The 27,887-nt window shown below is 42.5% G+C and overlaps 1 protein-coding gene across 1 annotated transcript; it reads left to right on the forward strand.

Annotated features, from left to right (window-relative positions):
• The first annotated feature begins 119 nt into the window (after window positions 1–119).
• Window positions 120–27,887, forward strand: Atp6ap2 (ATPase H+ transporting accessory protein 2). Its single transcript, XM_028767827.1, has 9 exons — window positions 120–258; window positions 6,914–7,044; window positions 8,315–8,446; window positions 15,217–15,312; window positions 15,468–15,605; window positions 16,616–16,669; window positions 17,437–17,586; window positions 19,076–19,195; window positions 26,765–27,887. The coding sequence occupies exons 1-9, from the start codon at window positions 219–221 to the stop codon at window positions 26,954–26,956; spliced, it is 1,053 nt and encodes a 350-aa protein (XP_028623660.1). The 5' UTR covers window positions 120–218; the 3' UTR covers window positions 26,957–27,887.

Raw genomic sequence — 27,887 nt, forward strand, 5'->3', positions numbered from 1 at the left:
TAGTCCCCGCCCCCATTGCTGACGTCACCCAGGCTACGTCTCTCTCGTATAGTGGCGTAGCTGGCGATTGGCCGAGACCTTGTCTTGGAGCGGCTAAGGGGGAGGGGCTTGGGGGATCGGAACCTTCGGGAGCGCGTCACTCGGTCGGGTTGCGGTGCTCGCTCGAGTCCCGGCGTCCCTCTTCGTGTACCACATCTCTCTTCATCAGCCCTGGCACCATGGCTGTGTTCGTCGTTCTCCTGTCCTTTCTGGTGCCCGGTGAGTAGCTGGGAAGCATTGCGGGAGGCTAGGGGGCGCGGGGACCCTGGGCGGGCGCGGCTGCTGGCGGGGGCCGCAGTGGGGGCGGTCTGGGCTTGGCGGCCCTCTTCGGGATTCTGGACCTTGATCTGGCTCCGGCGGAGCGGCCTTGTGGTCTCTGGAGCCGGCCAGGGCCACCTGGGGGACTCTGGAGCGGGCATCAGCCTTTCAGGGAAAGGCGCGTAGCCGGTTTGGGACCCTGTCCTCCCATTTGCCCGATCACTCCTTCCCTATTCGGGGCCCTTTGGAGGATGGGTTTGCATTTCTCAATACATCGTTGAACCACAACCCACTACCAAGAAGAGAAGGTTAGCTAACGATTTAGCTGCTGCCGACTGCTGTCTTTTTTTCCACCTTCATTTCTCATGGTTGTTATTAACAACGGATGAAACCTTATCTCCCTTGTATATATACATATCAAGATGCAAAGTTGAGTCTTCGTTTTTTAAATAATGACTATTTCATAAGATGATCTCAGACAGTTTCTTGGGATTGATTTCAGTTCCCAATTTGAAGGATTTGGAGGGTAGGGTGTGAGTCATGCTTTTAGGGTCACATGTCAAATAAATGGTAGCTTTCTTAGTGGAACCTGGGTTCTCTACCATGGAATAAGAAGAGTGGAAATGAGCTAATATTTGGCCTGTGGCTTGAGTATCATGTAGTAATGCGTTTCCTTTTACAGTAATCCTTAGAAGAAAATATCCTCATTTTGCAGAGTATAAATCAAGCTGGGCATGACAAGGATAATAGGTATCAAAGCTGGATTTGAAGGCAGATCAGATGACTTCCAAGTAGGGAATGTCTTTCCACTATATATGTATGACACAGGGGATGCTGTGTGGCAACGTGGGAGTAGTGGGACAGAGACTGGGGTTGCAGACAATAGGATATAAGAAGTCAAGTGAAGCCAGCCATGGCAGCGCATACCTTTAATCCCAGCACTTGGGAGGCAGAGGCAGGCGGATTTCTGAGGCCAGCCTGGTCTAGAGAGTGAGTTCCAGGACAGCCAGGACTACATAGAGAAACCCTGTCTCAAAAAAAAAAATTCAAGTGGAGAGCAACTTGAGGAGGAATGTGTGTTTTGTGTCAAAGAGATACCTCGTGCCTCTGCTGTGTGAGATGCTGGAGGTCCTGCTTTTGGAATGGCAGTTGAAGTGAAAAAGATCTAGTGCTGGTTTTGAACACCAACGTTCTTCTCTGCCCTGGAGGTGCCAAGTCCTTTGTGTTAATAGTTGCATATATTTTCAGGCCTCCAAAGTGTTAGGGTCTTTTCATTGTTGTTGTTGTTAGCTCTGGAAAGGCCATTCTGATTTAATCAAGATACTTGAGGGGTTTTTCAAGGTACTTGGTAAGTGCTTGCCACAAAAGCATGAAGATATGAGTTTGAACCCCAGCACCCATATAAATAACTGGGTATAGCAGTGTGTGCTTACAATTTCAGGGCTGGGGAGGTGGAGATGGGTGGATCCCTACAAATTCCTTGCTGACCACTGTTAGCCTAATGGATGAACTTCAGATCCCAATGAGACAGGTTCCTGAGGAAAGACACTGGAGGCTGACCTCAGATTCCACATGCTTGCACATACATCCATGTGTATGTACACACATGCACACACACACACACCACATTTTGGGAGAATTCTTTTGTTTTAATTCGGTTTAAAAGTTAAAAACAAAACCTTCCCATTGACAGTGTAGTTTAGCTGGACATCTGTTGAAATTCCATGTTTTAATATACTGCCTGACATCTTATAAATTCCTAGCTGGCCCTGACCTCAGAGAGATCCACTTGCCTCTGCCTTCTGAGCGCCACTGTGTTCAGCTCTATGACATTTTGAGTCAGCGAGATTTTGGGTTCTGGTTTGGTTTTTATCTAAGGTAAAACAATTATTTCTCTACGTGGTCTGGACATGCTATCCTTGCTAAAATGGTTTAGTTAGTATAACAGTCTGAGCTTCTGAGCTGCTGGCTCTTGTCAGGTGAGGGTACAGTGTTATTTTCCACAATGACTAAGTGTGATTTGGTGGAAAACATGTTTAAGAGCTCAGATTTCACTGTTTACTTTGAAACAGTGTCAGCGAACTAGAAAGAACTAGGGAACCTGGCCTGTGAATACCATGTTCTGAAGCATATTTGAAAAAGTTCAGATTTTTAGCCTGGAGAAAAAGGACCAAGAGCTAACACATGGTATCTGTAGAGATGCGTGTTCGTCTCTGATGTCCTGGGGGACAGACGTAGTCCCTATGAAGAAGCGACACTAGCTCCCTCTCAGACACAGACTGGAGAGGCTCAAGGAATGTTCCCCAGGGGAGGTGCCTCCCAAGAAGATTATATGAAAGGCTGAGGTGGGGGAAAGGATTCAAGTGGGACAGTATGTGCATGTGAACACAGGGTGACAAGAGCTGAAGAGCAGGGGGCTTGTTGAAATCTCAGAAGTCAGGTTGGTGAGATGGTCAGGGGACATTTTGGTTCCCCTCCCACCTTCCCCACCCCGAGAAAGACTCTAGTAGTGACCACAGGCATTTAAGCCGAGGGGTAAATAAACAGATTTGTATTTTGGAAATATGAAGTGAAAACTGAGCTGATGGTGCTATGACAGGGCCATAGGCACCAGCTTCAGCAAACCTGGTGAGGGAGGGACATTCTAGTAGGGTGGGGGTAGGTGTCAGGAACTAATAAGGAAAATGTGCAGCCGAAAGCAGCGAGTAATTGGCTGTGGCGTGACAGAAGAGTTTAAAGAGGAAGTATTCAAGCAGCTAAAAGGAAGAGAGACTGCAGAAGTCTCTGGAAAGCTAGTGAGTCCAGATTCAAACCAACTGTTAAGTTTGAGGGGGCAGTGACACAAAGAAATGTCAGTGTTGAGTGTGTAGGCATAAGACTGGGGAAGAGCTAGACTGGGAATAAAAACCTGGGAGTGGGCAGTGTGTTGGGTGTTTACCCCCTTAGGGGTAGGTGGGCTCAGTCGGGGAGCATGATGTAGACTTGCGTCCTCTGATCTTTCAAATAGAATATGCTTCATGATTCAGTTGAGTGCTGGGAATGTGTATTAGAATTTCCATGTATGTGGGTTTTTAAAGCTCTTTTTAAATAAGAATCGTAAGATGTTTATATCATGATTACATTGGGAAGAACACTGTAGAGGTTAAAATGTTTTATATGTGCTTTCTAATGCAGTACAGATTTGTAATCAATGGTTGGACATAACACGTATATCATATGTATTATAAAGACACGTAAGAGAGAACTGATATCCAAAGCCCAGCACCATAGCTTTAAATGGTGGAACAGGAGAGCAGCAGCAGTTAGAGGAATTAGAAAACCAGGAGCCTTGTCTTCATGAAGGCCAAGGTGGGATTCAAAGAGGGACTCAGTGTCACCTGTGTGGGGAAGTGAGGCAATTAAGGGTGGAGAATTGTGTCTCAGGGTTTGGTGTGCTGTTTCAGGGCGTAGGCAGAGACTAGGGGCCAAAGCAGGCAGCGTGAGATGGAGTAGAAAAGCAAAGACTGGACTGTGAAGTTCCAGGGTTCTTCTTGTAGGGAGTTTTAGTTGTTCTATGTTTAGGCAACACATAGGACTTGGTTTTGTGCTGATAAGAGGGGAAATTGGTAGTTCCTGGTGTGACTTCATTCGATCATGAACCCAGCAAACATCTGCTGGGCAGTTGTGTGTCAGATGCTGTCTCAGCTCTGGGAATGTATGTGTATGAACAAGACACACTGAAATCCCTGCCTACCTCCATATAGTCGCTTATCTCTTGCTGTGTCATCTATCTCAATACTGGATCAATAAACGGTAAGTGAATAATTCCTTAGACGGATGAATGAAAGTCTGTAAGAAGGTCAAACAGAAGATAGTGTTAGACTAGGTATTCTCGTGACTAGAGGGTAAAGAGCTGTGGCTAGCGACTTTAGGTGAGGAGAGCACGTGGGTGGCCTAGAGTCTGTAGGCTTTCTCTGTGAAGCTGGGGACAGGTTATCTGGAGACTAGAGGTTAGGAAGCCTATTTCAGTTCAGGACAAGGAAAAGATTTTCAAAGAAGTAGAAGCTGGGGCAAACTGTCTGTAAATTGAGGTGGCCCTCCCACATCACTGCTAACATTTGAGTAAGGGACAGCTGGCTTTCTGCCAGGCATCCCTAAGGTGTAATGCCTGTAACATGCAGAAGCTTGGACAACGTCACCCCTTCTTGTGACCCTAACAAAGGCTTTCTGAGCAGTGGGGCTGCTAAAGGAGTGTTGGGCAGCTGTGGTTGAAGGTAAACCACAAAGGTGAGACAGTTAAATCATTGCCATCTCATGGGGTTGAAGATGTGGGGCCACATCTCAGAATAAAGCTATCTCCGTGTCCAGAGAGGTTCCTGAAATGTGTCTGTTCTTAGAAAGTAGAGGCTCCTTGCCTGTTTTCCCCCAGCCTTCACAAAGTAAGGCTGTCAAGATACCTGAGGTGTCACATTTTGAATTTTGCCCTGGAGGCTCTGTACAGTTTTACTGGGTAATAAACCAAGATTCCTGTTGCCTACAGATGACCATTCCATTCTGGTAATTTTTTTTTAATTTGCCTTCAGCTAGAAGTTTAGAAATTGTTGCTCTGGCCCTGGGCTGAATTGAAACTCCTAACTGGTCTTACTGTATTTGTACCAGCCTGAGGCCTTTTATTTACTGTCAATACTGCCAAAGTAAAACACTAACTGTTGTTGATTTCCTGGTCACTCCCAAGGGGTAGGTTTAAACATTTCTTTCTTGAGGTCAAAGGAATAACACTGATACCTTACCAAAGCCTCGTTTTCCCATAGAAGGCCTGGCCAAGATTGGTTTTAGACTTGGAACGATTTTTTTTTTCCACAGGAACCCCTAAGTGTTTTATATCCCACCTGGTAACATGTGCACACATGGACACACATCCTTGATAGTCCTCATTTCACTAAGTTGCCCATGTGGTGGCATAAGGAAACACCCTGTATCCAAAGATGTAAACTAACCTGTAAGGATGCACTGGCCCACCAGCCTAGTAGTAAAATAGGAACATCATAAATGTGCATGTTATAGAGAAGAGGTCTGGTGGCAGAATAATGCAAAGGTTTCAGGGTTTCATCCTTTTTAGTACCAGAAAGAAAAAAAAAACCCTTTATTGCTTTTTAAAATCCAGAGACCTGCCACTGATGTCTAATCCTTGCTAAACTGCCACATACCCCAATTAAGGGCCATCTGTAGGCGGGTATTACAGCATTAGGAACCTCTTTCCCTCCAAGGCTCAGGGAACATTAAGGGAAAGGCAGAAAACACAAATGAGCCAGCCTGGAGTTGGAGAGAAGCTCTGCAGTTAAGAGCACTCACTGCTCTTCCAGAGGACCTGTGTTCAGTTCCCAGTGACCACGTGGTGACTTACAACCATCTGAAACTCCAGTTCTAGGGTATCCAATACCCTCTATTGGCCTTTTGGTGTGGGGGGGGACCAGGCATGCCCATGGTGCATAGATGTACATGCAGACAAATGTACTTACACGTAAAATAAATACATAAAAATAATGTAAGGGCCGGAAGAAAGGCTGCTGTGGAACACTGTCTTCTAGACTTCCTGTCACTCTTAAAGCCACCGCAGCTGTAATTAGATGCACAAGATTGGGCCCATCAACACCCTGCCATATACTGTGAAGGGCGCATGAAGCCTCACCCTTCCCTGAGGCAGTTAGCAGTAGCTGGGGCGGGAGTCTTATGAGGCTCCTTCCAAGCCTGAAGAGCTATAGGCAGTGAATGGTTGCAGGGGGTGAGGGGAGATTTTCTTGGTGTAGGCACTGGTAAGGAATCCACACACCTGTAAATAATCCTTTACCCATGCTCTTGTGTCCAGGCCTTATTAAACTCTGGTTCACTACCCCTAAAAATGGCATGAAAATAGAGGATTAGTTAGGAAGAGGAAGGAAGAGGGTATCAACGGGAATGGAGGCGGCAAGAGAGGATAATGGGTGAATACGATCAAAATTCACTAAAGCTCTATAAAAATACCATAATGAAACTCACTATGCATAGTTAATATTTGCTAATTTCAGGGTTTTTTTTTTTTTTTTTTGTTTTGTTTTGTTTTGGTTTGGTTTGGTTTGGATTGGTTTGGTTTGGTTTGGTTTGGTTTGGTTTTTTCGAGACAGGGTTTCTCTGTGTAGTCCTGGCTGTCCTGGAACTCACTCTGTAGACCAGGCTGGCCTCGAACTCAGAAATCCTCCTGCCTCTGCCTCCCAAGTGCTGGGATTAACTAATTTCAGTTTTTAAAAAGAATATTCTCTGGCATGATTACACATGTTCCCTGTTACAACACAATATATGTACTTTTCAGCTGATGCTTTAGGGGGGAATTGTTGATGGGTCTTGGAGCATAGCTCCGATCTGGGACTAGGCTGTTTGAAACCTTCAGTAGCACATGTGCCTCTAATTGAAGACTTGAATGCCATCCCTAGAATCCCACCCTAGATTTCTCCATATTTATGATTCAGTATTTTGTCCAAATATAATTTAACATGTTCAGCCAGTGAAGAATGGGGAAATGTATTATGTTTAATAAACTTCAAGGTGGATGCAGAAGATATATAATGATGATCATTCATTTACCAATCTGTTTTCTCCTTAGGTGCTTTAGGGAATGAATTTAGCATATTAAGATCGCCAGGGTCTGTTGTTTTCCGAAATGGAAATTGGCCTATACCAGGAGATCGAATCCCAGATGTAGCTGCACTGTCCATGGGCTTCTCCGTGAAGGAAGTATGTGTACTTAAAAAGAAGTAGTTGTAACTGCTTTTAAAACATTTTGTTTATTGATTTCTTCCTATAGTCAAAAAGAGTAACAGACAAACACAGGTATATTTGCTACAGATTACAAAACATTAAAGGCTCATCAGTATTTGGGGAGATCTTAAGTAAATGGTTCTAAAACCAAGTCTTCATACATCATTGTCAGTAAACCTGTGTTCATCATTGTGACAACCTTTATGCGTGGAGATGCATCTTTCTAGTAATTTAAGTATATTTTTATTTTGAATTGACATGTAATTTACATATTACTTTACATATTACAGGTGTGCTGCTATTAATAGGCTGTGTCTGTTTATTTTTTTTTTGCAGTGTAGTTAATTTGCTACAAATGCTAAAATGCCTACACATCTCATCTGAAGTTAGATAATGCAGCCAGTGGCTGTGTTTTCCTAAAATGAAGCCGTGACCTGTGGTAGTCCTGGCTACCAATAGAACTGTAGTAGAGGAGCCTGGAGCCATTCAATCCAAGAGGCCTACAACTCAGAACTTAGGAGGGGATGCCACTTTGTCTTGCTTTTACAGCCTCTTGCCACTTTATAAGTTGGCTGCTGATATCATCAGTCACTCTAGGCTCCAAGCCATCTCAAAACTGACAGCTCTGCTTGGGCACTACTTGGCAGTTGGGCTAAGGATATAGCCCACAAGCTCTGCTTTCTTTGGATAGCCTGAGTGAGCAGGCTCAGTTGTTTACACTGAAGGATGAGATTTGTACCTAGTTCTCTGCAAGCATAGGTCTGACTATAAATGACTGTTCCAGTAAGTTTCAGAAATAATTATCAGTAAGGCAACATGAGTCACTGTTAAAGGCATTTTATGTATAAAGTGGTTAGTAGAGAGAGAACATTTTGACAGTTCTTGCTGTCTCTGCCAGGTAAAAGCAATGCTGTGCATAAAGGAAGAATGATTCAGGGGAAGAAGGTAACAGTTTACAGGCTGGAAAAATGCAAAGACGTGGGGTTTGTTTACTTGCTTGCTTTTTACACAATAGTTGTGAGTGAACTTTCTGATAAGTACAGTTTTAAGACCATAAAGAAGGCAGGCATCCGAGACCCTCCTTAGGAGATTGTAGCTGTTGCTTCAATAAGATGCTTGTGTTATACCTTTGAGCATCTCCAGTCAGTGTCATCCCCAGAGCCCTTCCTCTGGTTATTAGGTGTTACTCAGGAGATAGTTTCCATATTTGAGAATTAAGAACTGTTTTGTGCATTTCAATCTTTAGGACCTGTCTTGGCCAGGGCTTGCTGTGGGTAACCTATTCCACCGGCCACGGGCTACCATTATGGTGATGGTGAAGGGGGTAGATAAACTGGCTCTCCCCACAGGCAGCGTCATCTCCTACCCTTTGGAGAATGTGAGTATTTCTTATGTAAACTTGGTGCACTGGAGACTTTCTGTCAATTGACATGAATGCAAATGTTTTCTATGTAATAGTATAAACAGCTCCCAAGGTTAGTCTTATTCTCTTAAATATTACCTCAGTATTCCCGATGCAATCTTATTTGTGTATCTCCATTGAATTTGCGTGTGTTTGTGTGTGCATATGTAATTTTAATCTCTGCATCTTTCTTTGAACTGTCTTTATTTTTATTATCTTGCTTGTTTTCTCATTTAAAAAGTGAATTATAGGGGGCTGGTGAGATGGCTCAGAGGTTAAGAGCACTGACTGCTCTTCCAGAGGTCATGAGTTCAAATCCCAGCAACCACATGGTGGCTCACAACCATCTGTAATGATATCTGATGCCCTCTTGTGGGGTGTCTGAAGACAGCTACAGTGTACTTACATATAATAAATAAATAAAAATTAAAAAAAAAAAGAAAAAAAAAGGAAAAAAAAGTGAATTATAATCTAAATATACCTCTTTTTTTGAGTACAACCTCTCCAAAGCACAATTACCTTTGAAATTCTTTTGAATTTCCTTTTGACAAAAAGTTACATGATGGTTGTAAGTTTACTAGAATGTGGTCATGTTCTATGGAGGAGAGTTCTAAGTTAAGAGATGCTGCCTCGTGTTCCTTTTCTACTGCTGTGATAGTCTTTTATGACCAAGGCAACTTATAGAAGGGCTTTCGGGCTTATGATTCCAGAGGAATAATAGTCACAGCGGTGGGGGTGGACTGAGCAGGAAGCTGAGGGCTTACATCTTCAAAGCAAAAGCAGGGGGAGCATGCTCAGAAGGGCACAAGTCTATGCTCTGCAAGGCCACTCCAGTGCCACACTATTTCCAACAGGGTGCCAAAGAGGAGGGTACCGTGAACAGGAGTTGACACTGAAATTTTATTTTCTGCAGAAGGCTAGGGACAATAAAATGCTTCCATCTGTTCTTGGGAAGAGGACTAGTAAAACTCTAGCTATCTCAGAAGGTCCGGCTTGCCATCCTGGGCTGTGAGGCCCCAAAAATCACCTGAAAAACATCAGAATCACAGTTATAGAGAAGTTCCTTCCAAATTCAGAAATCTACACTTTGGGAGGCATTTCCAAAACCAGGGTACTCCTTTGATTGAAAATTGAGCATGGAGGCACACATCTTTAATCCCAGCACTGCCTCCCAGTCTGGAGGCAGGCAGATTTTTGAGTTCGAGGCCAGCCTGGTCTATAGAGTGAGTTCTAGGACAGCTGTCTCAAAAAAAAAGAAAAAAAAGAAAAGTGAAGGTGAGTTGAATTTGCAACTTGAATCAAAAAAACAGCAGTCAGCTGTTCGTTCCCTGGACCTACAGTTAACAGGTCAATCCCAAAGAAACTTGTAAGTGAATTAAGATTGAAGATGTAGTGGAATGTGTAGCCTAGTATAAGCAAGGTCCTAGGTCCCATCCCAAGCACTGCAAAAACATCAACAACAAAGCACATGCATCAAAACTGGAACTTAAAGGAAAAAAATTACAAGACATTTTTGATGGGTTGCATTTTTGTTCATATTTTAATTTTAATGTAGATTGTGATTCCTTAACTCATTTGTTATTACAAATATGTTTTATTGCCAAATGTATGAACTCTTTTTCAATAATTACTGTTTTAATTTCTAATTGCATTATGTTGTAAGACTGATCTGTGTTGATGCTCACTTTGGGAAAATTCGTTTTCAGACTCTGCTGTGATCCTATTTACAAGTACATGTGGCATGCTTACAGAAACACACTATGTGGGCTGGAACTCTATTCATAACTCAGTGGTAGAGGACTTACCTAGCTTGCATGAAGCCCTAGGTCCACTTCCCAGCTACACTCACACAGAGGGGGGGGGGACAGAGACAGGAGAGAGACACACAGAGAGACACACACAAGGCCTTGATCTAGACCACAAGGCAAATCTGAACACAATAAAGAATGAGTGTCTGTGTAATCCTAGCATTGGGAAGCTAAGGCTGCAAAATTGAGGCAGGCCCAGGCTATGTAATGAGTTTGAGGCAGTGTGGGTAGCGTAAGACCCTGTCTCAAAGACATCCAAAACCCATGCATTTGAGTCATATCCTTTCCCTGTCCACTTCCCACCCAGTCCTGACAACACATCTTCCTACTCCTGACTTCTATGAAATCAGCTTCCTTAGATCCTACACACCAGTGAGATCATGTTATTTGTTCAGCACCAGGATTATTTTAGATAGTATAATATTCTCACCCATGTTGTCAAAAAGATTAAGTCTCCACACCCCCACCCTCATCCTGCCCTATGACCCTTTGAAGGCTAAATGGTATTTCTATTATGTATATATAGTATATTTTCTTCTTCTTTTTTTCTCCCTCTGTACTGGGATAGAACCTAGGATGGCTTGTACACCAGGCAAGTACTGTACCATTGACCTATATCCCCAGCCCTAGGACATTTTCTTTATCCATTTTTTTTAAAAAGACATTTTGTTTGCTTTTATATCTTTGCTCTTGTGACTAGTGCTGCAATGAACACGGGGGCATAGTAGATTTCTTCAGCATACTGATTTCTCCTACTGTGTGCACCCAACGGGCTAGAGACATGGTTTGGGGCTTAAGACCATTTGCTGCTCCTGCAGACAACTGGGTTCGGTTCTCCCAGCTCTCATATCAAGCCACTCACAACACCTCTAACTCCACTTCCAGATGATCCTGTACCCTCTTCTCGCTTTGTCAGGCACACTCGTTACATGTACATACATTCAGGCCCACACACAGCTGCATAAAATTTAAAAAAATAAAATAATAAACCTTTAGCTATATCCCTAGAAGTAGCACTACTGGAGCATGCTTTAGTGGTGTAATGCACAGAATGATGGTGATTCTAATAAACAAACTACTGCCTTGGTTTCTTTCCTATTGCTGTGATAAACACCATGACCAAAAGCAACATGGAGAGGAGCGGGGTTGTGTCAGCTTGTAGCTCACAACCCATCATGAAGTGAGATCAGGGCAGGAACGCAGGGAGCAACGTCAAGGCAGAGACCGTGAAGGAGCACTGCTTACTGGCTGCCTCTCCATGGCTGCTCAGCTTGTTTTTTATACAACACAAGCTCACCTGCGCAGAGGTGCTACTGCAGTGGGCTGGGCCTGGGTCCTCTCACATGAATCATTAATCAAGAAAATCCCCCACAGACATGCCTATATCTGATGGTAGCATTTTTTTCTCAATTGAAGTTCCTTCTTCCCAGATGACACTAGCTTGTATCAAATTGGCACTAACCAGCATAAATATATTGTACATTTGAAAATTGTCTGTTAGATTTTAAATATTTTCACCACACAAAACAGAAATCTCATCATTTCTCTTATAAACCAGAAGAGCAAGAACAGAAGTATAAAGTATGATTGTATAGTATAAAGCTAGGCAGCAGAAATGAATCACACAGTCCTAAGAATGAATGGTCATTGGTTTAATGCAAACTCCTCAAAATTCTCACATAACTGTTGGAGGTGGGTGGATGGGGCAGAGAACAGGCTATGGTCGGTGATACAGGAAAGCTAATTCTTCATTTTCGGTAATGGATGGTGCCTAGGCTAGAAAAATCACGATGTAATCATGAAAATGTTTTATTTAGAAAGATGGTGATAAAAAGGCAAACTCGCCAGGACAATTTCTGTAATTTATTATGTGATTACTATGAAAATCACCATGTGTTTCATTAATGCATATCTATTTTATTTATGCACAAATATATAAAATCCAGAGCACCATTTAAAGTTTATTAGCATAGAACCCCAAATTTGATTTTTGAAACAGAGTCTCATGTAACCCAGGTTGGCCTTGAACGCTGTGTTACCAAGGCATGCACCACCAGTAATGTGGTGCTAGGAATTGAACTCAGGGCTTCATGTATAACAAGCACTCTACCAGCTGAGCCCCGTCCAAACAAAACATTTTGAAGTAAAATAGCCTCACTTTGCACGAGAAGCTATGACAAGGGCTCACTTTATTGATTGACCTTGATTGGCTACTTCTGATTATCTTGGAAGAAAATGGGGAAAGAGATAAAAGGCCCAGGGAACAATACACACACAGTCTAAAGGCGGAAATAACCTTTGAATTCTACTTGGCAAGGCTTCCTTTCTTCCTGATGAAGAAATTCTTGGACAACCATGCAAAGCTCTCTAAAACGGTGTGGGAAAAGTTACTGTGTTCCGATCACCCAGGCTTTTTTTACTCTTTGCACTTAGGAGTCTATATAATTACTATATAGACTATATGATTATTTCTTTTCCTCCCAAATCTGGCATTTAACTCATTCATTAGCTTCTCCAGGTTGATTACTAGGGCTGTACCCTTCAGCCTCCAACTTTCCTGACCCAGGTGATGCTCCACTAGGTGAACGAGGCAGGCAGGTTAGAGTCAGAGATGTTTCCACCCAAGCCTAAGGAGGTGGCCACAGAAGGCAGGCACTTGCAGACGCTGGTGACAACATGCTTTTGTGAGCTTGGTTGCTCCTCCCCCTCTTGTTCTTGTGACCTCATTTTGGAAGTTTGGGAAGGGTTAATATGCCTCTTGACCAAGAGAAAAGCATCGTGTCTTTTCTAGTCCTAAAATCCTGAAACCGAGGTGCTTCCTTTGGACACTGGTATTTTGTCAGGAAAGTTTCTCTACTTACCGTCATTTCTGCCTGTACCACATTGACATTCATTGGCTGCTTGTAGACAGTAGCCTTTACATAGTAATGGAAGTAGTGGATGAAAAGTCACCAAGAAATCTCCAGTAAAACAAAAACACACTGGGTACAGTGTAATTCAGACACTTGTAAAGTGGAGGCAGGGGCCTCACAAGTAATGAAGCTACATAATAAGTTTGATGCCAGTTTGAGCTACTGCTTATTTGAAAAAAAAATACTACTGCTTTAAAAAATCTTCTGTAGCCAGGTGGTGGTAGTGCACACCTTTAATCCCAGCTGTCTTGAAAAACCTAAATAAATAAATAAATACCCACCCCTTTGTGTTTGAGCATATTGTCTGCATGTATGTCTGTACATATGTGCATGCCTGATGCCTGTGGAGGCCAAAGGAGGGCATCAGATCCTCTGGAACTTGAGTTATAGATGGTTTTAAGCCTTTATGTGGGTTCTGGAAAACAACCCTGAGTCCTCTGTTTGGAAGAGCAGACAGTGCTTTCTCTCTAGCCTCTTGTTATTTTAATACTGTAATATCAGAACTTCTATAATTTTTGAGAGTAAAATTGTTTAGTAATTTAAAAAAATAGTGTAGAACAAAATAAACCCAGCATAGCATAGAAGTTCAAATTTTGGTCACCCCTGAGGGTAGAGGTGGATGGCTTAGGGAACACTGCTGGTGTTCTTGTCTTAATCTAGTTGGGTTAGGAGAGTGTACACATTTGTAAATGTAGTTAAATCTCCTTACTGCAGAGTTTGTGTGCTGTATTGTATGTGTGTGGCACTTTAATAAATTCAAGGGGCTAGAGAAATGGCTTGGTAGTTAAGAGCATTGACTGCTTTTGCAGGACCCAGCTTTGATTCCTAGCACCCACATGGCAGCCAGCTCACAATCATTCTGTAATTTAGACACAACAGTCTCTTCTGGCCTCCAGAACCAGGCGCACAAATGGTACACAGACACACAGAGATGGGGTATACATCTAAGGGACTTAACTATGTCTGAAGATGACCACTAAATATTGTTAGAACATTATATGAGATCTGCTTCTCTTTTGGTGAAATTTAGTATCTCAGATTTCCTTCTTTTAATGCAAGCAGATAAAATTACAGTGACATACAAATTCAATTGATGTTACAACCCAGATGTATTGCTCTGTGAAGTACCCAAAGCTGAGCATATTGGTACATACCTATAATCCTAGCATTTGCAGGCAGAGGCAGGAGGAGCAGAAGTTCAAGATCATTCTTAGCTACATACTGCATTCAAGACCAATTTGGGCTGTAGGAGGCCCTGTCTCAACAAAGCAAACGAAACTCACTCCAAAAAATATACAAATAAACACCAAAACTAATTTGTGTTTAATAATGTCCCGTCTTTTTATGTTAAATTCTTTCTCATTTAGGTACTGAGAGATAGACTTAGCCCGCTAAGGGGCTCGTTAATCTCTTGTGCCTTCAAAGGGACTCTTGTGTTTGGAAAAGATATGAGTCTTCTAAGTTTCCATCAAAAATGCTGGTGTGATATTTTTGGTTTGTGTGGAGTTTTTCTTTTTCTTTTTCTTTTTGAAAGAGAAAGAGAAAAAAAACAATGTTGTGTAGGATTATTATATGAAAAAATACCACAAAAAATCCTGGTACATGTTATGTGGAACCACAAAGAAGGTTGAAAAATCATGTCATTTGCAGGGGTAAAAATGAATAGAACAAGAAGCAGTAATGTTAGGTGAAAAAAAAACAGAATCTGAAAGTCAATATTACATGCTTTTTCTCATGTAGAAACCAAAATTCAAAACGAGAAGAGACAATCAAAAAATAATAGACGACATAGGGGAGAGCCTGAGAAGGGAGAAGCGATGGGAGAGTGAAGGATGGTAGAAGATGCCCTTACATTCAAAGCACATATGGCAGCCTGGCTGGCATAGCGAACCCTTTAGTGTGCACATAGCAAGAATAATGTAAAACGTTCTTGAGCCTTCCTGAGGCTGCTTGCTTATACTAGCTGGATAATTCGTCTTTCTACTTTGTTTCAGAAAATAATTGCAGTTTTGCTCTTGCATTTCAGGCAGTTCCTTTTAGTCTTGACAGTGTTGCAAATTCCATTCACTCCTTATTTTCGGAGGAAACTCCTGTCGTTTTGCAGTTGGCTCCCAGTGAGGAGGTAAGTAACAAGGTTTTTATTTAAGATCCTTATAAAGAAGTGTTCTTTAATGACAGTTTTAAAGTGATTGTGTGAAAAATGCTATGTACTGTGTCTGTATGTTGGAATGAATCCATAAAAGGCAGCTAACTTAGCATTCTGGGTTCTTCTTGTAGAGAGTGTATATGGTGGGGAAAGCAAACTCGGTGTTTGAAGACCTTTCAGTCACATTGCGGCAGCTCCGTAATCGCCTGTTTCAAGAAAACTCCGTTCTCAACTCCCTTCCCCTCAATTCTCTGAGTAGGAATAATGAAGTAAGTGGTTCAGTTGTTGAGTGAATCAAGTAGACACCATTATTAAATTCCCATTCCATATGCTACCCTGAACCTTAGCGAGACTGGAAGTGGTAGAGAATGGAGACTTGAGCTCCTTTACCGCTGGAGGACATTCTTCTTGGTGCAGTGTTTGTGAATAAACACACCTTCTCTGAATTCCCATTTAGTAAATACAATTCACTCTCCCACCAGTGTTGCCAGTTGATCCAGACAGGCCACAGACCAGTCTTCTTGGAGGTTGGTTGAGCTGTGAAGACGTGGTGACGCGATGTCATTATTCACAGCTGTTGCTAATATGGACTCACAGTTTTGCATGTACTCAGGATGTTGCAGTAGAAAGACACTCCTGCTTTGTTTGGTGATTTTCTTTGGAGATACACTTACTATTTAGCACCGGCTGACCTGGAACTTACTGTGTAGATGAGGCTGACCTGAGACTCCAGAGATATGCTTACCCCTCTTTCTTGGGTACTGGGGTTAAAGACATGCACCACCATGCCTGCCAGCCACCCCTGCTTTTGGCTCTTGTCCTTTATAGCCATTGTGGGTAGCTAGGAACCACCATTCTTAATTCTCTGCTTTGGAAAGTGTTCAAGGCAAGAACGTAAACTGGTCCACTGATAGGATCTTAAGATAGTATATCAAGATCCCCCGGTCCCCCTAGGGAAGAGCACAGTGGAGTCAGTGCTTGGGTATGGTTTCCTTAGAAGTAGAGCTATCAAGTGGTAGTCACTGTTCTATTTCCTTTTTGGTAGGAAATAATGTTTTATGTCCATCCTTTTCTGGTACCGGGCCTTGAGCCCAGGGCCTTGTACATGCTAAGCATTCTCTTCCACTGAGCTGCCTCATTTCAATTACAGAGAACCTACAAAGGGAGGAGAATAGTATCCATTTACTTGATTAGGATCCGTACTATGTTGTACTTGATAAATGGAAGTACAGATCTCTGATGTGTATTTAAAGCAATGTCCACTCTTTGGCCTCTCAAGGTTGACCTGCTCTTTCTTTCTGAACTGCAAGTGCTACATGATATTTCAAGTTTGGTAAGTACACTGCCTGGACTTTCAAGTCCTGTTGTCTGTTTTGGTTCTTAGAAAATCTTTAAATAAAATGAGGGCAGTTGAAAAGCTTAAGTGTGTCCCAGATTTATGATCCCATGAACACTGAGAAACTCTTAGTGGCCGAGGGGACACTGACCTCTGTCTAGTGTTAGTAGCTGTTTCTTCTGCATTTCTTCCCTTGGGAGAGGCCATAAATCCTCAAAGAAGGTAGCCTGGGAATAAAACTACCCTGGCTGTAGTTGTAATTTGGTATCCATTCCTTGTCAGACAGTAGGACTCAATTCCAGTATCCATAGCTGTGGGTAAAAAGAAGATTGCTATGGACAATTAACAGCATTAACCAAGTCGAAAAGGGAAAAAAATATATCTGCAAGTTATCTTTTAGTAAGTGATTTTTAAAGTCATCCTCATGACTGAAATAAATCTTCTTATTTGTCTGCTAGCTTCTAAAGTTCTTTGTCAAACCTTTTTGTCATCAGGGCTTGGTTCAAGGAGTTTGAAAGCTTCAGGGCAGTGGTCTGGGAGGGTATGCGGGAGGAAGACACTGATGCACTGATGGTTTGTGAATTCCCCACACCATATAGATCCAATCAGTTATGGCTTCATGCCTTATGCTGCCATTCTAAACTATTTGAAGGCTGCGGTGCACTGGTGTGGGTTCTGTGGCCAGCTAACATATTAACATATTGAGGTGTCACTTGGTTGCATTTGACATCTCATTTGTTCATTTGTTATTTGTTTGTTCAAAGTTGTCTCGTCATAAGCATCTAGCCAAGGATCATTCTCCTGACTTGTATTCACTGGAGCTGGCAGGTTTGGATGAACTTGGGAAGCGTTATGGAGAAGACTCTGAACAATTCAGGGATGCTTCTAGGATTCTTGTTGATGCTCTCCAAAAGGTAAATAGCAGTGCGGCTGGTAAGAGAGGGTGCCATGGGACCATTCTAGTCTCTTGGTGGAGAAGTCTTTTGAGGAATGCTATTGGTTGAAGCCTTTTCTTTTTTCCTCTGTGCAAGGGTGGAACTCTGGGTCTCTCACACACTAGTCAAGCAGTCACTCCAGCCCTGAGCCAACTCACTCCAACTGAAAGATTGCTTGATTCTTTGAAGGTTCTCTTAATTCTTATGTCTAAGGAGAGTGTAGGGGTCGGGTAGGGGATATAGCTCAGTGTCAGAGTGCTTACCTAGCATGTGTGAGGACCTAAGTTCAATTTCCAGTAACACCACCATAACAAGTAAAGAATGGTGTAGGGTCAGAGGTGGATTTGGGGAGGTATGGCAGCATGTGTCTCTAATCCCAGTGCTTAGAGGTGAAGGCAGGAAGGTCACAAGTTTGAGACCTATCTGGGCTACATGGTAATACGCCATCTCAAAAGACCAACATCAACCAATCCTCAATTTTTAAAAAGTGTGTATTTGGAATCTTTTTCCAATGCTAGCAGTGGCAGCACTGTGCATTTGTAAATTCTGACAATACGTATAACCTAAAGTATACCATTTGAACCATTTTTAAGTCTGCCTCAGTCGTGTTACATATATTTATACTTCATGCAAAAGTGTCTCCACTGTCCGTCTGTAGAGTGTTTTCATCACCCCATCTGAAACTCTCATTAAGCACACTAGCACAGTAACTTTCACGCAGTTGATGTGTAATAAATGGGAGTTTACCAATAAGTGAAAATTCTAGCTCTTTACTGAAGCTTCTGTGAGGTCCATGAGTGACAGAGAGCACTTGGGCAGATTTCTTCATTTCTCCTTTTTGCTTTTCACTCCAGCTTTATATGCCATCAAGTACAGTCCCTAATTTTATTTAAATATGTGAATGTATATTAAGGCTTAACTCTTTACTGAATATTTTAACATAAGCAAACCTGTAAGGCTTTTTCCTGTCTGAGACACTATATATTAAAGCTTAAACACATTTGTATTAATGTGTATTAATATTGCATAATATGCAATTATTTGTAAAGCTACAAATCATTTTAACAAATGTGTATTTGTCCAGACACAAAAATGATCAGTATGTAAGGTAGTGTATGTGTTAATTTTGCTAATTTATCCATTCCACAATGTATATATTTTTTGAAATAATACCATGTATATTACATTTATATCTATAATCCTGGTTTTTAGTCCCTAATCAATATAGCATTTCAATAATGTTAAGTGATGTATATATTCTAGAGATGATTTAGGATATACAGGGTGCTGGGCATAGGTTCTATGCACATGTAAGAGTGTATAGTTCAGAATCTGTAGAAAGTTCTAGAACCAGTTCCCTGTGAACACCAAGGGACAGTTTTAAAAAATTTTTCTTAGCCAAAGATACAAATGTAAACAAAATGTATGTTTTTTGCCATTAGTCATAATGTTAATAACTGACTTTCAGTTTGCAGATGACATGTACAGTCTCTATGGTGGGAATGCAGTGGTAGAATTAGTGACTGTCAAATCATTCGACACATCCCTTGTGAGGAAGTCAAGGACCATCCTTGAGACAAAACAAGAGGTAAGTCCTGCTTTAAAGCATGAAATTAGCTTACTTTAAAGAATAAAAGTCTGGACTGCTAGCAAAAAGGCTCAGTGAGTAAAGGTACTTGCCATAGGCCTAGCAATCTGAGTTCAATTCTCAGGACCCACATGGTAGAAAGAGACAAAGGGACTCTTGAAAATTGTCCTCTGACCCCCAGACCCACACACTTGCATACATATACACACAAAATAAATAAAATGTAATTAAGAAATCAGAACTCTTGAAGTCGGGGGTGATGGCCTGTAATCCTAGCATTTGGGAGGTAAAGACAGGAGGTCCAGGAATTGAAGGTCATGTTTGACTACACAGTGACTTTCAGGTCAGCCTGGCCTATATGAGACCTTGTCTCCATAATCCCCTACAGAAGAAAAACCCAGAAAATGTTCAATTGGGAAGGAAAGTAAACTTTTCAGTGCTGTTTAAGATAGTTAATGTTAAGGAACCATCAGAAGTTAATGAGAGGGAGTGGTGTGCCTCTCTCAGCCTCTGGATTCTGCTTTTCTAGAGACACATTAGTTTTGTGATCCAGTCCCTCAGTTTCTGGGACCCTCTGCATACACCTCTTTATAATTTTAATTTAGTTATCAGTATTTCAGCATTGGTCTTGCTTTGACTGAGAGCACAAAGAGCAACCAGTGACCACAAGCCCTTTGGCGATTGAATGACCCTTTCACAGAGGTGGCCTAAGACCATAGAGAAACACAGGTATCTGCATTACACTTCACAACAGGAGCAAAATTACAGTACCCCACAACACAAGGAACGGTATGAAAGGGTCGCAGCATTAGGAAGGTTGGGACCCACTGACATAGAGGGTCAGAGAGAAGCTTGCTGCCCATGGTGAAATGTGTGTCAGGGTACATGCATGTTCTCACACACACAAAGCCTCAGCACACTTGACCTTGATGGGAACAGCTGCAGCTAGACTGGCCTGACAGCTCACACCTGTAATCCCAGAACCTGGGAAGTCAAAGCAGGAAGATCAAGGACTTAAAGGCCATCTTACCTACAGGATGGGTTCAAAGCTAACCTGGGTTGGGCTACATGAGACTCTGTCTAAGAAAAACAAAAGTTGCTTATGGTTGGCCACACCACTTGCTGCCATCAGATACACAGTGGTTTGTGTATCTGCCCCTTTGGGCACCTTTACAGGGTCCTCCATGCTCAGTCTTAAGGATTAGCGTGAGAGATGCAGTAAAAAGCCTATATATAGCCAGTACCGATTTAAGGCAGTCTAGAGATGACTGGCTGGAGATTGTTGCCTTCCAGATCCAACTGAGATAGAAAGGTATCTGCTTAAGACTGTGTTTCAGTGAGGTATGATGGCTCATACCTAGAATTCAAACACTCAGAAAGGTGAGGCAGGAGGATTGTCTTAGAGTGTTACTGCTATGAATAGACACCATGACCAAGGCAACTCTTATAAGGACAATATTTAATTGGGGCTGGCTTACAGGTTCAGAGGTTCAGTCCATTATCATCAAGGTGGATTATCATCAAGGTGGGAGCATGGCAGCATCCAGGCAGATGTGAGGCTAGAGAAGCTAAATTCTGTGTCTTCATCCAAAGGCAGGCAAGAGAAGACTGTCCATGTGGTTAGAAGGATGGTCTCCTTGCCCACTCCCACAGTGACACACCTCCTCCAACAAAGCCACATCTACTCCAATAAGTCCACACCTCCTAATAGTGCCACTCCCTGGGACAAACATATACAAACCACATTCCACTCCCTGGCCCCCATAGGCTTGTTCTAACACATGAGTGTATGAGGGCCATACCTAGTCACAGCATAACACAAAATCCATTTAGTCCAACTTCCAAAGTACCCATAGCCTATAGCAGTCTCAACAGTGTTCAAAGTTCAAAGTCTCTTCTGAGATTCATCACAATCACTGAACTGTAATCCCAAAAGCAAGACAGGAAACCAGCTGGGCAAACTCCAAACTCTGCATCTCCATGTCTGATGTCAAAGCAGTCTTCAGATCTCCAATTCCTTTTTCATCTTTGTTGACTGCAACAGACTTCTTTCTCCTGGGCTGGTTCCACTCCCTGTTAGCAGCTTTCTTTGGCAGGTATCCCACGGCTCTGGCATCTTTAACATTTTGGGGTCTTTGATGTCTGAGATCCACACATGATCCTCTGGGCTCCTCCAAAGGGCTTGGGTCACATCTCCAGCTCTGTCCTCTGTAGCACTCTAGGCTCTGGGTGACTCCACTCCACTGCTGCTGCTGCTCTTGGGGATCACCCCATGGTACTGGCATCTCCAATACACTGGGGTCTTCTGCTGCAACTAGGCCTCACCAATAGCTTCTCATAGGCTCTCTTCATGGTGCCAGGCTTCAACTCCTTTGCATGACCCCTTCAGTTCTGGATCATCAACTGCAACTGAGGCTGCACCTTCACCAATGGCCTTCCATGGCCTCTCACAGTGCCAAGCCTCAGCTATTCTTCATGAACCCTTCACACCTTCAAAACCAGGTGACTCTTACACATTACCAAGTCCAGCTGCAGCAGGAGATACAACCTTGGCTATCTCTGGAACACAGCTTCTTTGTGCTCTCAGAAAACACTTCCCAGATTTCACCTCAATGACGCTGGTTCTCTTCTTAATCACCACTGATTTCTTAGCTCCAGCTAACCAACATTGTGATGATTTGTATATGCTCAGCCCAGGGAGTGGCACTATTAGAAGGTGTGGTCCTATTGGAGTAGGTGTGTCACTGTGGGTGTGGGCTTTAAGACCCTCATCCTAGCTGCCTGGAAGCTAGTATTCTGCTAGCAGCCTTCAGATGAAGATGTAGAACTCTCAGCTCCTCCTGCACCATCCCTGCCTGGATGCTGCCATGTTCCTGCCTGGATGATAATGGACTGACCCTCTGAACCTGTAAGCCAGCCCCAGTGAAATGTTGTCCTTATAAGAGTTGCCTTGGTCATGGTGTCTGTTCACAACAGTAAAACCCTAACTAAGACAAACATCACTTGTCCCAGTAATCCCTTCTGTTCTTCACTCTAAAGCCAGAGCCACATGGCCAAAGTTGCAGAGTTCTGCTGCTTGCTGGGGCTGGAACATGACCTCTTGTTCTATTACATTATCACCAGCTTTCTGTTTTCCAACTCCCTCACTGCCCAAGCTCGGCTGTCCTGGATCTTGCTTTGTAGATTGACCTTGAATTTAGAGATCTGTATGGCTTTGTCTCCTGAATGCTGGAATTAAAGGCGTGTACCACCACGCCTGGATTTAGGCTTTTCTTTGCCTGGAGTTTGCTCTGTACCAGAGTGGCCTTGAACGCAGAGATCTGCATGCCTCTATCTCCTGAGATTAAAGGCTTGTACTAGCATGCTTGGACCTAAGCTTAGCTGGGTCACAAAGTCACCACTCCCTCAATCTGTTTATCTCCCGGAACAAAGGATTCAACTCCATTTCACTTCCTGGCCTCATTATTACTTGAACCATAAATTTTATGTTTCCTTTCTCAGCTTGTTACGCTTGTTCAAAGTGCTTTTCATGAGACTTAACCATCGAACAAAGTCTCTGATGGGCTTTTTTCAGACTTCCTTTGTCAATGCAATTACTATAAATCTCTTTACCTTAGCTTCAGTTAGACTTTTCAGAAAAGGGCAAAAACCAGCCACATTCTTTACCAAAATATCACAAGAACAGTCCCTTGACCACATATTAAAATTCTTTTCCTCTGAAACCTCTAGAGCCAGGCTTCCACAGTTCAAATCTCCCTCACCAGCAAAGTCTTCCATATTCCTGCCAGGATGGCCCATTAAACCCCACTTAAAGCATTCCACTGCTTTCCAGATCCAAAGACCCAAAAGCCATGTTCTTCCAAACAAAAGCATGGTCAGGTCTAGTCCCTGGTACCAACTTCTATTTTAGTTAGTTGGGGTTTTACTGCTGTGAAGAGACACCATGGCCAAGGAAACTCTTATAAAGGACAACATTTCATTGGGGCTGACTTACAGGTTCAGAGGTTCAGCCCATCATCATCAAAGTTGGTGCATGGCAGCATCCAGGCAGGCATGGTGCAGGAATAGCTGAGAGTTCTATGTCTTCATCCAAAGGCAGGCAGAAGAGTGGCTCCCATGTAGCCCCTCATTGGTCTTATTGCCCACCCCCATAGTGACATACTTCCTCCAACAGGTCTACATCAAATAATAGTGCTACTCCCTGGATCAAGCATATTCAAACCACCACAAGGTTTGGTATCAATTCAAGGCCAGGTTCGGCTATATAACAAGACTGTGTTACAAAAAAAAAAAAGCCACAACTTAGACCTGGAGTTCTTTCTTCCTTCTCTTCAGTTTCCACTATTAAACTTAGAAGTTCTAGATAAAAAATAAACTTTCAATTGCATAGCTCGGGCTTCAGCTTTCTATGAGATTGGAAATAATACTTCCTTATAAAGCCAGGGAGGCAGAAACAGCTGCACCTGCAATAAAGGGGAATAGCAATAGTGTCTTAGTTAGAGTTTTACTGCTGTGAGCAGACACCATGACCAAGGCAGCTTTTATAAAGGCCACCATTTAATTGGGGCTGGCTTACAGGTTCAGAGGTTCCGTCCATTATCAAGGCAGCATCCAGGCAGACATGGCAAGGGAGGAGCTGAGAGTTCTGCATCTTGTACTCACTGCAGCCAGGAGAAAAGTGCCTCTTCCACACTGGGTGGAGTGTCAAAGCCCACCCTTCGGTAACATACTTCCTCCTACAAGGCCAAGCCTCCTAACAGTACCACCTCCTATGGGCCAAGCATATTCAAACTACCACAAATTGTTTGCCTACCAGCAAAAGAAAACAGAAAGACATTCAGTGATCTACCTGTGCACTGGGAGCAGGGCTTATTTCCTGGGGCATTGTTAATCACAGGGCTTTCTTTATATGGATTTGAGGGTTAAGTTTATATTACCTAGAAAACCTCCAATTGAGAAGTTAACATAAGACCTGTTCCCAGACCAATAGCAGCTCTCTGGTACCGAGCTGCAGTAAATGTAATCCTCTGCTAGTCCTTGCTACCAGTACAAAGTGCAGAGAGACCCTCACAGCTAGTCCTCCAAATACAAACTCAAAAGAGGAGAAACCATGGGCAAGGCTCATTAACCAAAAAACATCAAAATTAGACCCCCAGAACATCAAATAACGTATGGACATTACAGATAAGACATAGAATTGATTAGCAAGATTGCATTTGGGTCTGAAACATTCCTTGGAATATCCTTTCAGTGTGATTGGGCACCTGCCACCAGTGGCATCACACCCTACATTCACAGTTCCCTTAGCTGTGTACTAGTGTGTCCTACTTCACAAAAGACAAGAGGCTCCCATCTGATGTTTCTTCTGAGTCCGTGATGGTCTCAGATTCTAGTGAAGATGGAGCAATTCTGTGCAATACATACACACTCAAAGTGTACATGAAATGGAACCAATTCAGCAAAAATGTTCATAACTCCAAGAAAGGGGCTTAAGGGTGCAAAGTCCTTTGTGTCAGCTTTGAGCTCCCCACAGGCAGGTGCGCATAGCTGTGGGCCCATCGTCTCCTCTTCTCTCTTCCAGTTGAGGTCAGTCTTCTGTTACTTTAAGCTGTGGTGAGAGGTTAAGGAACTAAGCCAGGCATGAGGGCACACAGCTGTAATCCCAGAATTCTGGAGGTAGAGGGAGGAGGATTTTTAAATCCAGGCTAGCCAGGGCTGAATAGCAAGTCAACCATCTCAATAAAGCAAAAAAAATAAAAATAAAAAAAAAGATTTTGGATATGTGGAACACTTGCTAAGTATACACGGGATTTCTATTTCTCTACATTTGTTCCTTAGGAAAATTAAAACAGCAGCAGCAACTTAAAGACCTGTCTGCTGGGTATACACAGAATGCCAGGTGCTGGTATGCAGTACGAACACTGCCAGACACCCCTTGTCCTCATGTTTCCTACCTTGTCCCTGTACGGTCCAGCTGGCCCTTCCCATATCATCTTCTGCAATGTCATCAGTTAGCTTTGTCTTTGTTTTGAGACAGGGTCTCACTGTGTAGCTATGGCTATCCTGGAGTTCCTTGTGTAGACCAGGCTGCCCCAGTCTGCCTCTGCCCCGAGTGCTAAAATCAAAGGTGTGTGCCACCACCACCACGCCAGGCTATGTTCTCTTTGTTTAGAAGGCAAATCTGATTGTACCCCTTACTTCTGCCTGAAATTGGGCAGTGGTGTCTCCCTGCGTGTAGATAGGTTCCAGTCCAGATTCTCTAGCTTCCCTAGTTCCGGCCTCCTCTCCTGCCGTTGCCCTACTTTTGGAATTTTCTAGCCAGAGCGAATGACAGACGAGTCCCAAATGATATCTTTTCCAAGAATAAATTGAGCTTTTCAGACAGTGTACACAAGGAATTGATCCCCACCCCCAAGGCCTGACATGTACCCCACTTCCACATAGGAAAGACAGCTGCAACTTCACACTCTACTCTAGCTAATCTTTAGTATAATTGAAGGGTAAATATAGTACTGTATTAAGAGGGAATGCTTGTGCTTGGCAGGTCCCCTTATCCCTCTACCCTCTCTTGTACAGAGGGGAATGTTTCTCTTGCATTTGACCCTTTTTAAAAAATTGATGCTGGAGCAAAAACCAGATGTTCAGGCATTGTAGACAAGCCTCTAGCACTGAGCCACCCCCGTACCCCACTGTCCCCGGTATCCTGTGAATCATTTTCCTTCCTTCCTTTATAATTGGACTGTATGTGTATTTATATATTCTCATTCATATGCCCCCTCTCGCTGTAACAGGGTCTCTCTATGTAGCCCTGGCTATCCTGGAACTCATTATTGTAGACCAGGCTGGGCTCAAACTCACAGAGATCCTTCTGTCTCTGCCTCCTGAGTGCTTCGATTAAAGAGGTACATTACCATGCTGAGCCTATAAAGTCTTACACAGTGTTTCATTTTTCCCAGCCTTGAATTCAAATGGAAGCACACTGCATGCATGCTTAGATGTTCTTTGCTCAGTATTATTTTTAAAAAATATCACTGGAAGCCAGACAGTGATGGTGTACATCTTTAATCCCACCACTTGGGAGGCAGAGGCAGGTCTGATCTACAGCCTGGTCTACAGAGTGAGTTCCAGCACAGCTAGGGGATACACAGAGAAACCCTGTCTCAAAAACCCAAACAAACAAGTATCAGTGGTGCTGACCCATCTTCCTGCTCTACTGTCTGAACAGGCCCCAGTTGTTCGTTGTGTTAAAGATATTCCTGTGCATGTCTTTTGGTTCACATAGAGACGTTTTTGTTTGAGGCTAGGCTTATAGATCACAGGATCTACAAACTTTCAGTTGTATTGGTTACCACGGAAAATTTTCACTGAATTGGACTTTCTTCTTTTAGTACCAGTACCATTATTTTCTCCAGGAAGCTGCCCATTCCTGGCTTCTCCACAGATGGATAGGCAGCTATTACTCCACTTAGGAAGTGTCTGTTAGATAGCAAATCATAGACATTTAATCAGAATGATGTTTCAATCTTCTAGTTCTTTCCTATTGATATTTTTTCCTTTCTTCATTTGTAGAACACCCAAAGTCCCTATAACCTCGCGTATGAGTATAATTTGGAATATTCAGTGGTTTTCAACTTGGTACTGTGGATTATGATCGGCTTGGCCTTGGCTGTGATAATCACATCTTACAACATTTGGAATATGGATCCTGGGTATGATAGCATCATCTATAGGATGACAAACCAGAAGATTCGAATGGATTGAATTTTCCTTATGCTAGACTTAGACAACAGGTTTGGTAATTGGCTGTTTTGTTAAAGTGTATCTTTTAGTGTTGTTTAAAGTAGACAGTATACCTTAAATTTATTAAAAAAGAAAACATAGATTTTGTTGTCTATTTTGTGTGTGCCTATTTCTTTAGAGTGATTTATAGTGTTGACAAGTTGAATTGTGATATAGATTCCATAATATGCTCAAATATAGTTGACATATCCATTTAATAATGTAATTTCATTCCATTTAATATATGTGGAAATACGCACTGAAAGAAATGTAAACCACTTAGAATAGTTGTGTTCTCCGTGTTGGAGAATGCATGGGTTTCTTAGAGAAGCTTTCAAATGCTTGAGTTCCTTGCACAGGCTGTTATTCACTATGAACTGTTTGTAAATGTCTTGATCTGATGTAAATATCTCTGAGACAGGAGGAAATATGTTAATTAAGAGCAGCCCAAAAAATACTGGATATGTTTATACAATCGCTTAGTTCTGGAAGTGAATATGACTGGCAAGCTAGCTGTTTTTAATCTCTTCTGCAAGTTTGGTGATCCGTGTGGTTTAGTAGAGATATTACAAATATTAAAAATACTATGTTGATTTCAGAAGAGACTAGCTTTGTGGAATATAGATGCTTGTAATTAGACATATAAAAACAAATCTGTGGGGGATATCTTGAAGCATGAATATAAAATATTTTTATTTCTGTAACTCTCCCCCTGTGAAGTTATTCTGGTTTGTGTATGGTACAGCTTCAAACTGTAGACTATTAAGTGGAAGTGGATGATTGCTACTGTTCATGTGGAAATGGACCAATATCTATATAGAGTGACAAATAAAGTTAATGATTCAAAATCTGTGTCACTGCAATTCTGAATTTATATTATAAAAACCTAATTAAACAAGGTGTTATTTCACCA

Source organism: Grammomys surdaster, unplaced genomic scaffold, assembly GCF_004785775.1.
Source record: "Grammomys surdaster isolate TR1022 unplaced genomic scaffold, NIH_TR_1.0 182, whole genome shotgun sequence".
NCBI lineage: Eukaryota > Metazoa > Chordata > Mammalia > Rodentia > Muridae > Grammomys > Grammomys surdaster.